At 34.5% G+C, this 12,072-nt stretch overlaps 1 protein-coding gene across 1 annotated transcript in view; it reads right to left on the bottom strand.

Annotated features, from left to right (window-relative positions):
- TECRL (trans-2,3-enoyl-CoA reductase like) overlaps positions 1-2,920 on the bottom strand; it is a 150,465-nt gene extending 147,545 nt beyond the window's left edge. Inside the window, exon 1 of the mRNA XM_049887101.1 lies at positions 2,687-2,920. Within this exon, the coding sequence (XP_049743058.1) occupies positions 2,687-2,920 (234 nt within the window). The remainder of the gene's footprint in view (positions 1-2,686) is intronic.
- Positions 2,921-12,072: the final 9,152 nt, after the last annotated feature.

Here is a 12,072-nt window from a genome sequence, read left to right as displayed (position 1 = left end):
ACATATTTCCAAAGCACAAGATCTTTAACTTTTGCTATTTTATGAAATAGTGTTTACTGAAATACAGTGAAATAAACAACACTTCTTTGCATACTGAGTAGAGACAAGTTCAAAGAGTCACTTAATATGACCTTAATTTGTCTACAAAAACAATATCTTGAACAGAAAAATCAATCTCTCTCATGTTTATGAAATACAATTGTTAGAAACCATGAAGCAAAAATATGTAAATGAATCCAGATTTTTTTTGTCCTCTGAAACGTCTTGCTGTCAGTATAAAACAACTTATCAAATTACAAAACCAGACAATACGAAACGAAATCCAGTTCTTCTGAGAAGTCAAAGATCTGGATGTAGTAACGTAGCTCTGATTATGCACTGGAAGATGGAGAGGGATCCAAAGTTAATCCCCTGTGTAGCCTACTGGGTTTCTCTAAGCTTTTGCCAAGTGAGATGTAAATACCAGGTCCTTCCTAGTTCAAACGTGTGATTCTGAAGCTAATGTCCTTATCTCTAAAAAACACTCTTCCTGAATTCTTAAAATTTTGTGTAGTTTACTTTACACCTAGAAATGTAAAACGCCATGACTTAGCTTCAAATAAAATCTTAATAACAAAGAATATCATCAGAAATCCATTAGTTTCTCATATTATTTGAAGGTGGATTGTTTTCAAACTTTGGATACATGCCTGAAAGTGCACAATAACCATTTTTAATTCAGAATCTTAGTGTTGGAAAATCCCTGGCCATGTTCATTTCAATTCCACTCACTGCCATGTTTCCCCTTATTTAATTGTATTCTTCTTGTAAGTTTTTATTTATTTATTTTTTGTAGTGCGATACTATATCAACTTTTGAATGGTGATTTTTTTTTTTTAGATTTGACTTATTCCTGTATGATAAAAAAAAAAAAGTCTAAATACTGAGGTACTAAAATAAAACAAGGAAACTATACTACGCACAAAATTCATAAGTTAAAATTGCATTGAACTCATACATATTCAGGTCTCTGGATGGTGCAAATGGTTAAGCCCTGCAGGAGTAACCAAAAGGTGGCAGTTCAAACCCACTCAGAAGCACCTTGAAAGTAAGACCTGGCAATCTGCTTCTGAAGGTCACAGCCTTCAAAACCTTATAGAGTGCTACTCCATGCATTTGGTGTCTCTGTGAGTAATAATCAACTTAACAGCAACAAACAACACAAATACATATTCATCATTTATATATAGACCCAGTGGTATTGCAGAAAAAGCATAGATTTAAAGTTACATAAAAATGGTTTGGAATCTCTTCTCTGCCACTTGTGACCTGTATAAACTTGGAAACACTCTAAATATTTCTTTTTTTATCTAGAAATAAAAGTTAATATTACTCTACTAATAGGCTAGTCACAGTGTTGCAATTACTAAAAAAAAAAAAAAAGCATGCATAATCTGCTGGGCAATTAAAGCAATATACAATTTTTCTTCTTATTTAGAAGCACAGCTAGACTGTGGGTATAGGGAATAAGTGATAGACTTTTTTTTCTTTTTTTAGGAAAAAAATTTAATGTTTCTGTTAAGTCAAAATAGATGAAGATATAATTTTACGGAAAGTATCTGTCTTTCTCATAATAAGTTATACTACTAGTGTCTTTTCAAACTCATTAGTACTGAAATTTCACATACGTATATACCTCTACAAAATAAACGTGTGTGTTTTAATTTTAAACCTGGGAAATACAGTTTTTATCTCACCTAGCGAAGCATATATATAGAGAGTCACTTATGAGTGGGAATAGACTAGTCAGCAATTGATTTTTTTTTGGTTTAGTGAAACATCTGCAAATATGACAAAAATGGGATATTGTATTATGCAAGTGACTGTTTTAGGAACTTGCATACTGTGGTTTTGAAAACAGAAAATTTTACATAAAAGATGAGATTGTCTTTTTCAAAGCAAATGATTGAGACAATTCAGTATACTTTCTTAAATGACTAAATTTTGTCATATACTCTAAACTGCTCTAACTTAATAACTTCATAGACTATGGCTTGTTATCTTCTACAAATACTATTAAAACTATGATAATTTCAAAGAATGACTTCCAAGGGGCCCTGCCTCATTTCCTAAGAGAATTAGGAAATACAAGCTCAGCAAATTCTTCCATAGCATGTAGACCTAAAGCAAGCCTTTAAATTTATGCCGGCCTTTCAAATCAATATTTATTTATAGCATAAGTAAAACAGGGCTTCAGTGAATTTTTTATATGGCCAGAATGTGGCCCTATGATTGTTGCAAACTACTCAGATTTTAAAGACCAATTAAATGTCCCATCAAACACACCCCCCCAAAAAAAACTATGATAATTTTAATGTGCAATGGGTTATTTTATAGCTCCAGGATTAGAAAACCTAAAGATACTTAGTCATGTAGTCTGAGAGGCTAAGCACTGGAAATTTCAGCCTAAACAATGGCATAATTAGCCAGAAAACTAAAATCTAATTACTAGCTACCACCAACATTGAGTACAAAATATGCAGCACATCTTTCATGAAAGAATCTGTAAAGTGTTTGTACTACTTTTCATAAATTTAGGGTTAAAGAACAGGAATTCAGTATAATACTGACTTGTCAACATTCAATCAAGTGATCAATAATCTCTGGGGTCTATAAAAGAAAGAAAAAAGAAAGAAAGAAAACTCACCTTGTCCACAATACATATCTGCTTTCTTGTTTGAGCGTCAAGTATTTCAATCTCAAAATGAATAGTTTTTGAATGTTTGACCACTGGAGCTGGTTTCAGAGGGCCTGCTGAGAGCACAAGTTGCGACACACACTGAAAATTTCTCAAATCATTCTTCAATATGAACCGTGATGCTCCTTTGGAAAATAATTCTTTCTTGCGTGCTGAAGCAAGGGATTTGTGTCTTTTGAACATTGTGTGAACTAACTGGAGAATCTGTCATGTCAACAGGAGACACTTGCAAGTGTGTTCCCTTTGCATCAGTTAAATACGGCTGGTGAAACCCTGGAAGGTCAAGTGGCATGCCATTCCAAGAGTTTGGTTTTATTTAGCAGGCTTGAAAACAATGACTGGTCTTATTTCTATATATAACACAGTATTGTGATTTGCTGCAATGAAAAGAATCTCTTTACCAGCATTTGAATTGTATTTTGTTCTCTTCTTTTAGTTCTACTTCTTAATACGATCACTAGTTTTGAAATTGCAAAGTAAGTAAAGATTCTGAACAGAGGATTTTCCTTATCTCTAAATTCTGGATGTACTAACCTTCAAACACACATTTCCTACCACACACATTCACATTAAGGTATGTTGGATATTAGAATAAAAACCAAAAAAAAAAAAAAATAAATACTCATTGCATCGAGTCAATTTTGGGACTCTATTTTCAATGAAAATAACAAAAAAAAAATTATTAAAACTGTAGAAGCTATTGTTTATGTATACATATAAGGTTAAATATATTATTATTATTAATTTGACTAGACATTAAGGACTGGAGATTTATTTGAACTTTGTTCAGTTATAATTTTTATACCCTAGATAATCCTATATCATACATTGAATTGTGTCTTTCTAAAACATCTGTCAAATTTGCTGGGCCATGATTTCCAGTACTGTGTGATTGTCCACCATTTTGTCATCTGATGTGATTTTTCTAAGTGTTGTAAATCTTACCTCTAAGATGTTAAAGAGGCAAGGTTAGAGAGAGTTATGTTAATGAGGCAGGACTCAATCTACAAGATTAGACTATGCCTTAAATCAGTCTTTTCTGAGTTGTTAAAGAGAGAAGAAAGCAGAGAGATGGGGAACCTCATACCACCAAGAAAGTAGTGCCAGGAGAAAAGCACGTCCTTTGGACCTTGGGTCCTTACTGAGAGAAACTCCTAGTCCAGGGGAAGACTGAGGACAAGGACCTTGCTCTAGAGCTGACAGAGAGAGAAAGTCTTCCACTGGGGCTGGCACCCTGAATTCTGACATCTAGCCTTCTAAATTGTGAAAGAATATGAATTTCTCTTTGTTAAAGTCTGTATTTCTGTAATAGGAGCACTAGATAACTAAAAAAAAAAAATTTTTTTTTCTAAGACACCCTATAATTGGTATACAATATTTTTTAAAGCAAAAAACAGGCATATATACACACACACATCCTGTGCAACTTTATCAACCTAGTTCTTCCTAGTTGTTAAAATCGTCTTTAACTCCTCCTTTTTTCTCACATCTCATACTGAATTCATCAGAAAACTTTCTCACCATTCCAGCTCACCATTCCAGCTACCATCCAATCATCAGTCTTTCATATTGCTCTTCCAAACCAGTCTCTTGCTTTGACACTGGCCAATCAATAGTCTATTTTTAACATAGCAGTGAGAGCACTAGTCTTATAAATGATTGGGTAAATAAATAGGAGAAGGGACAAAACTTCCTTACAGAAGAGTTCTAATAAAACATGCAGATATTCTCCCCCTTCAATGTGGGTTTCACTTAGTGAAACAAGACAAACAATCAAAAAAAAAAAAAAAAAGTGAATGATCCCCATGGTCTCAGGGGACACCTAGCTCAATTGGCATAACACAGTTTATAAAGAAAACGTTCTACATCCTACTTTAGTGAGTAGCATCTGGGGTCTCAATAGCTTGCGAGCAGCCATCTATGATACTCCACTGTTGCCACCCTGTCTGGAGTGAGAGAAAATGAAGAAAACCAAAGACACAAAGGAAACATTAGTTTAAAGGACTAAAGGACCACAATTACCATAGCTTCCAGCAGACTGAGCCTAGCAAAACTAAATGGTATCCAGCTACCACCACCAACTGCTGTCACAGGGATCACAAAAGAGAGTCTCAGACAGAGCTGGAGAAAAATGTAAAGCTAAATTCTAACTCCAAAAAGACCAGACTTACTCATCTAAAAAAGATTGGAGAAATCCCAAGAATATGCCCCTGGACACCCTTATAACTCAGTACTGAAGTCATTCCTTAGGTTCACCCTTCAGCAAAAGGTTAAACAGGCCAATAAAACAAAACAAACAAATAAAAATAACCCATTGCCATTGAGCCAATTCCAACTCATAGGAGGCTAAATGGGTGCACCAGCCCAGGAGAAAAGACAAGAAGACAGAAGAGGACAGGAAAACTGGTAATGGGGAGCCCAAGGTGGAAAAGGGGAGACTGTTGACATGTCGTGAGGTTGGCAACCAATGTCACAAAACAATATGTGTATTCATTGTTTAATGAGGAACTCATTTGTTCTGTAAACTTTCATCTAAAATACAATTAAAAAATTGTGAACAGAGAGGGAAAAAAAAATTTTATAGTGGCAAAACTTGGCAGATAGCACCTCAACCAAGTAGTCAAACTTATTATCACCACAAAAATCAAGTTGATATTATGTTTCTGCCTATATCACGAGATGAGAAGAGCACTTCACCTCTGTTGAGTTCTTCCCAAAACCCTCAACTGTCGTCTAAACATAAGAAAATATCAAACACAAATTGAGGGGTATTATACAAAATACCCAACCAATATGTGACATGACTAGAAAAAGCAACTTCGTATTCTGGATGCTTCCCGAAATAGAAAAAGATCATTAGTAGAAAAACTGTTGAAATATGAATAATAGTTTAATACTATTGTACCAATGTTTAATAGTATTATACTAATGTTAATTTCTGAATTTTGATATATACCATGTTTTTGGATGTTTACTTCAGATATTAACATTAGGGGAAGCTGGTTAAAGAGTACACAGATAATCTATTATGGTCTTCGCAATATTTTATAAATATAAAATTATTCCAAAATAAAAAAAATAAAGTATTCCCAAGGGAAATGAAAAAAATAGAAAAATTTTAAAAAAGGACATTATTCAAAATCATTTATATTTATCTGTCCATTTACCTAAGTTAAAATCTCTGGAAGGTAATAAAATCATTATTTTCAGATTTACGTTACCTATTATTTCTATTATGGAACTATAAAGTAGTTTTAAAGAATGAAATATATTGTTTTTGCCTAAGTCACTTTTAGAAGCTTATTGCTACATGAATCATAATAAAAATAACACTTTGAATTAGTATTTATATAACGCTACTTGCCACGGAGTTGATACCAACTCATAGTGACCACATGTGTGTCACAGTAAAACTGTGCTCCATAGAATTTCCAGTGGCTGATTTTTTTAGAAGCAGATCACCAGGCCTTTCTTCCCAGGCACTTCTGGGTAGACTCTAACCTCCAATTTTTTTCACTCCATCATCTAAGCATTCAGATTCTTCCTGCTCTCTACCATTCAAAACTTAGATAATTATAATACTAGCTCATAGGATAATCTAATTTACTCTTAATAACCACACTAAGAAGCAGATACATTTTCAACTTAAGTCAATTGACTCCCAAAAATATCTACACATATTTTATCCTCTTCTCCTGTAAAACTGATATGGATTTATTTTTCTCTATTTTACCTGTTTATAGTAAAACCAGTGAACTATGAAATGGGCTCTGAATCACAGGCCAAAGAGCACATACAAAGGAACTTGTTAATATAAAAAAAAAATAATAATAAAAATAGTAAATTATTTCCTGAGTCTCTAGAGGATGCATTCCCAAAAGAATATTTTATATTCTGATCCAATTCACAAGCTTCTGAAAGTCCTAAACATTTTTTTTAAGTTTCCTACCAATAAAATTGAAATCACTAATATTTAATTGAAAAAAAAATTATTTTGGTTACGTGATGTCTATCACCTGTTAGAGAAGGAAAGAGAGAAGAGGGTAAAAGTGGCGTGGGTACTATGACAAAGTTTCAGTTTTTCATTTCTGATAAATAAGTTAGGCTTGTTGATCCAAAGCAATCATCAGTGAGAACTACCGAGGAATAAATCAGTTAAAATTATAGAGATGCAACAAATGTCCTACCAAAAAAGACAGTGTGGCTACCAGAGAGGGTGATAAGAGCTCTGGAGTTAAAGTTCGAAATTTGCCACCATGTGCCAGGTGATATTGGACAACTTGGGTAGCCTCTGTGAACACTAATTATATCATCCATGAAATGAGCACATTCTCAATATCTCTAATGACTCTTCTATGACTCTATGGTACCTGACAACAACTACAATATGATTTCCAAGCAATATTTTTAATGTTTTTTTCAGTTAAAATCAGCCATTAAAAAAAGAAGAAATAAAACCTGCATGAAATACTATGACCTTATTATTAATTAATAAATCAGACTGGAGTAGAAGACTCTGAACTTCACCAAGAATGGGTGAAATTCAATGGATTCCTGAAGAGTAAATCAACTGAACTGAGGTTTAATCTTTCCTTTTTAAGAAAACTGAGAAAAAAAAATTCATCTTATATGCAAAAGTTTCTAGTTTCTTGTAAAATTAAGATATGCATGGAATTGGGGCGGGGGGGAACCTCTTGCTGGCAAGTCAATTCTAACACTCATAGCGACCCTATAAGACAGAGTAGAACTGCCTCATATGGTTTCCAAGGAATGGCTCGTGGATTCAACCTGCCAAACTTTTGGTTAGCAGCTGTGGTCTTAACCACTTCACCACCAGGACTCCAATTCATGTATTTCTATTCATCTTGATTATATATATTTTCTTTTAAAATTTTAACTTGAATATTTATTAAAATGTTGTGATTGAACAATTTATACAAACTCACCATAGCCCATTCTGTCTTGGTCTTTTAATTCAGCTCTATCTGCCCCTTTTTTGTCAATTACATGCTATTATTTTATTAGGGCAGATGGCTCTTCCCTCTCTTGTGTTCTCTGAATCATTGCTGGAGAGCTTCCAGGCAATTCAGGCCCATACTTCCCCACAGTCAAAGTCTTTGGATTACAGTTGTTCTTCTACGTGTATTGGCACAAAGTGCCCTTTATTTTGGCAGCCGAGGTCATGCCTATTTACCCTGACGTTTTCAGGGGTTTTCTTTCCATGAATGGTTGTGGATTCTAGAACCCCTTTATCAAAGTTGAAAGAAAAACTTAAATAATAATAATCCCAATACTCAGCATCCACATATTTAGAAACAAAATTAAACATTTTCTTCCTGGCTTTATCTCTAAATAGATTGGTAAAATAATAATCAACAACAAATTTTTTTTTTTTTATAATTATATGGGTTGTTTTGTTCAGTTGAGGAGGGAGACAGGAGATAATACATGTTAGTTTCATGGATCTTCAAGAAAACTTAAAATATACATAGAGATATGAATGAATGAGGCATTACAAATAGAGAAGGGATTAACTTTTCTTCCATCATATAAATGTCAGCAATATTATTTTTATTCTGGTCTATTATGCATATTTCAAAGTTTAGTAATATGATTTGAGATGATTAAGGCACATTTCTACCCAGAAGCAGAGGGACTGACTATCAGAATTTTAGATATCATCTTGTCCTGTGATTCTCTGGAATTCTCAGATTGTTTTAATTTGGGGCATATTTTATTCTGTGATATTTGTGTTGTTTAAACAATTTAGAAAAAGAAACAAAAACATGTCTGTATTAAACTACTTGGTATCCAATAATAGTAGCAAATACTCATGTGATGCTTATTATTATAAATGCAATGCCCTCAATGCTCATTAACTTAACTCTATAAAAAAAAAAAATAATAAGATGGGGTATTATTGCAGATGCAGAAACAGAGGCACAAAGAATTTAAGTAATTTTCCCAAAGTTATACTATCAAAAAGTATCACTCAGCTGGCTCAACTTTTTACAAAGCCAGAGTTTATACTCTTAATCCTTTCACAGCACCACTTTTCATGTTCATACATAATAGATGAATGAAGAAGCATTATATAGCAGGTAACTGTAAAATTCAATTTCTAAAAAAAAAATTCTCTCATCTTATCTGCTTTTCCAAAACATAAGCATTGGAGGGTGATAAGATACTCTTATAGTAGAATAATACTTCAAAAGAATAATAGAATCACAAAGATACCATTTTGCAATAACTTTAGTAATTTTATTTTTCATATAAGAATCTTCAATAGATGATGAAACAGAGTATTTACGTAGCTTCAAAGTGTCTCCCCATATAATAACTACTAATTAGAGAGAAAATGTTAATGTTTCAGGGAAGTAACCTGGTAAATACCACCGTAACCAAGTGATTTATGTTAACATCATCAAAAATACAATAAACTGGCATTTCATGTCTACTGATAGGCACTGAAGAACACAATATTAGTCTGTGGTATTTCTGCAATAAATAAATAAATTCACTCTACTCAAAAGGACCACCTCCCATCTATGAGTTTGTAGTTCTATAATGACTTACTTGTTGTGATGCTGGAAGCTATGGGGCCACTATTTAGAATACCAACAAGGCCATCCACGATGGATGGGTTTTAGTGGAGCTCCCAGACTAGAACAAAAGGGTTAGTGATTTCCTTCCGAAAATTAGCCAATAACAAACCTATGGATCAGAAACAGAATGTTGTCTTTTATAGTGCTGGAAGATGGAACACACTCACAATATACAATGGCCAGAGAAGTAAATACACACAAATTGAAGATAATGAAGATTGTGCAGACCTGGGCAACATTCCATTTTTTTTGTACATGGGGTTGCCATGAGTCAGAGCCAACTTAAGGGCAACTAACAGCAATCATAAGAAAACATCAGATAAAAACAAACTGAGTGACATTCCAAAAACACACCTGCACTAAATTCTTAAGACATGTCAACGTTAAAAAAAAAAAAAAAAGACCAAATAACTGTTCCAGATTAAAGGAGACTAATGAAACATGAGGAGCCCTGGTGACACAGTGATTAAACACTTGGCCACTAATCAAAAGATCAGCAGTTTAAACCCATCAGCTGCTCCACAGAAAAAAGTCATGGCAGTCTCCTTCCATAAAGATTACACCCTTAGAAGCTCTATGAGCAGTTCTACACTGTCCTATAGGGTCACTGTAAGTCAGAGTTGACTAGATAACAATGGGTTTAACGAAACATGAACAATAGTTCATGGCCCAGTTATTTTTTTCTCTTAATTTATTGTTGACACTATGTGTTTTCAGAAATGGAGGGCATGCTGAGTCATCGACAGTGTCTGAATTTTAGGTAGGTTTGGAGCCCTAGTGGTCCAGTGGTTAAGAATTAGGCTGCTAAGCAATGATCAGGAGTTCAAATCCACCAGTAGCCCCTTGGAAACCCTATGGGTCAGTTCTACTCTGTCCTATAGGGTCACTATGACGGAATCAACTTGATGGTAACTTGTTTGAAATACTTTTTTTTTTTTACTATCTCATTCCAAAAATCATACCCTTGGAATCCAGAGATACATATGTGTACCCCTTGTGAACTCAAATTTTCCCCCAGAGTCCAGATATACATTATTGTTGTTTGTTAGGTGCCGTTGAGTCAGTTCCAACTCACAGAGACCTTATGTACAACAGAAAGAAACATTGCCTGGTCCTGTGCCATCCTGACTATTGTTGTTATGCTTAAGCCCATTGTTGCAGTCACTGTGTCAATCCATCTCGTTGAGGATTTTCCTGTTTTTTGCTGACTCTCTAGTTTACCAAGTACGATGTCCTTCTCTCAGGGCTGATCCCTCCTGAAAACATGTCAGAAGTATGTGAGAGGTAGTTCCCCTATCCTTGCCTCTAAGGAGCACTCTGGTTGTACTTCTTCCAAGACAGATTTGTTCGTTCTTCTGGCAGTCTATAGCATATTCAATATTCTTCACCAAAACCACAATTCAAAAGCATCAATTCTTCTTTGGTCTTCCTTATTTATTGTGCAGCTTTAACGTGCCTAAGAGGCAATTGAAAACACCATGGCTGGTGTCAGGCACACCTTAGTCCTCAAGGTGATATCTTTGTTTTCAACACTTTAAAGAAGTCTTTTGTATCATATTTGCCCAATGCAATGTGTCCTGTAATTTCTTGACTGCCTCTTCTGTGGGTGTTGATTGTGGATCCAAGCAAAATGAAATCCTTGACAACTTCAATATTTTCTCTGTTTATCATGATGTTGTTTATTGGTCCAGTTGTGACAATTTTTGTTTTCTTTATGTTAAGGTATAATCCATATTGAAGGCTGTAGTCTTTGATCTTCATCAGTAAGTGCTTTAAGTCCTCTTCACTGTCAACAAGCAGTGTTGTGTCATCTATATAACACAGGTTGTTAACGAGCCTTCCTCCAATCCTGGTACCCCGTTCTTCTTCATACAGTCCAGCTTCTCAGATTATTTGCTCAGCGTACAGATTGAATAACTATGGTGAAAGGATACAACCCTGATGCAGAACTTTCCTGGCTTTAAACCATGCAGGATCCCTCTTGTTCTTTTCACACAATTGCCTCTTGGTCTATGCACAGGTTCCTCATGAACACAAATAAGTGTTCTGGAATTCTCAGTCTTTGCAATGTTATGCATTATTTGTTATGATCCACAGAGTCAAATGCCTTTGCATAGTTAATAAAACACAGGTAAACATCTTTCTGGTATTCTCTGCTTTCAGCGAGGATCCATCTTACATCAGCAATGGTATCCCTGGTTCCACATCCTCTTCTGAATCCATCTTAGATTTCTGGCATTTCCCTGTGGATATACTGCTGCAGCCACTTTTGAATGATCTTCAGCAAAATTTTACTTGCATGTGATAGTACGTGTGTGTACCAAATAAGAGTTTTCAAAATTCATGTTTTTCCCACCGAAAATTCAATGATTCAGCACTACCTCATACAATACTGTATAAAAACAGTAATTTGCAGCACACATCTATTTTTTTCCACTTCAAAATGTTACATAGGTCCCTACCTCCCAGCAGCACATACCAATGGGACAGATGCTTCCCAATGAACCCCAGAGGTACAAAAAGTAAGTGGTAGCTATATATATTACAACTCCTGAAAGAGTTAATCTTTAATTCTGGTTTTGATCCAGGATCAGGTAGACATTACTATAATGCTATATGAATGTATTTGAAATAATGGAAAAAATAGTTAACTATATGTTAAATAATATTATGGTATAGATATTAGGTGTCCTGAGTGGAATAATTTTATCATAGTTATGTAGGACAGTG

This window comes from Elephas maximus, chromosome 5, assembly GCF_024166365.1.
Source record: "Elephas maximus indicus isolate mEleMax1 chromosome 5, mEleMax1 primary haplotype, whole genome shotgun sequence".
Taxonomy (NCBI): Eukaryota; Metazoa; Chordata; class Mammalia; order Proboscidea; family Elephantidae; genus Elephas; species Elephas maximus.
The sequence above is the reverse complement of the archived record's forward strand: the minus strand, read 5'-3'. Positions and strand labels throughout refer to the sequence as shown.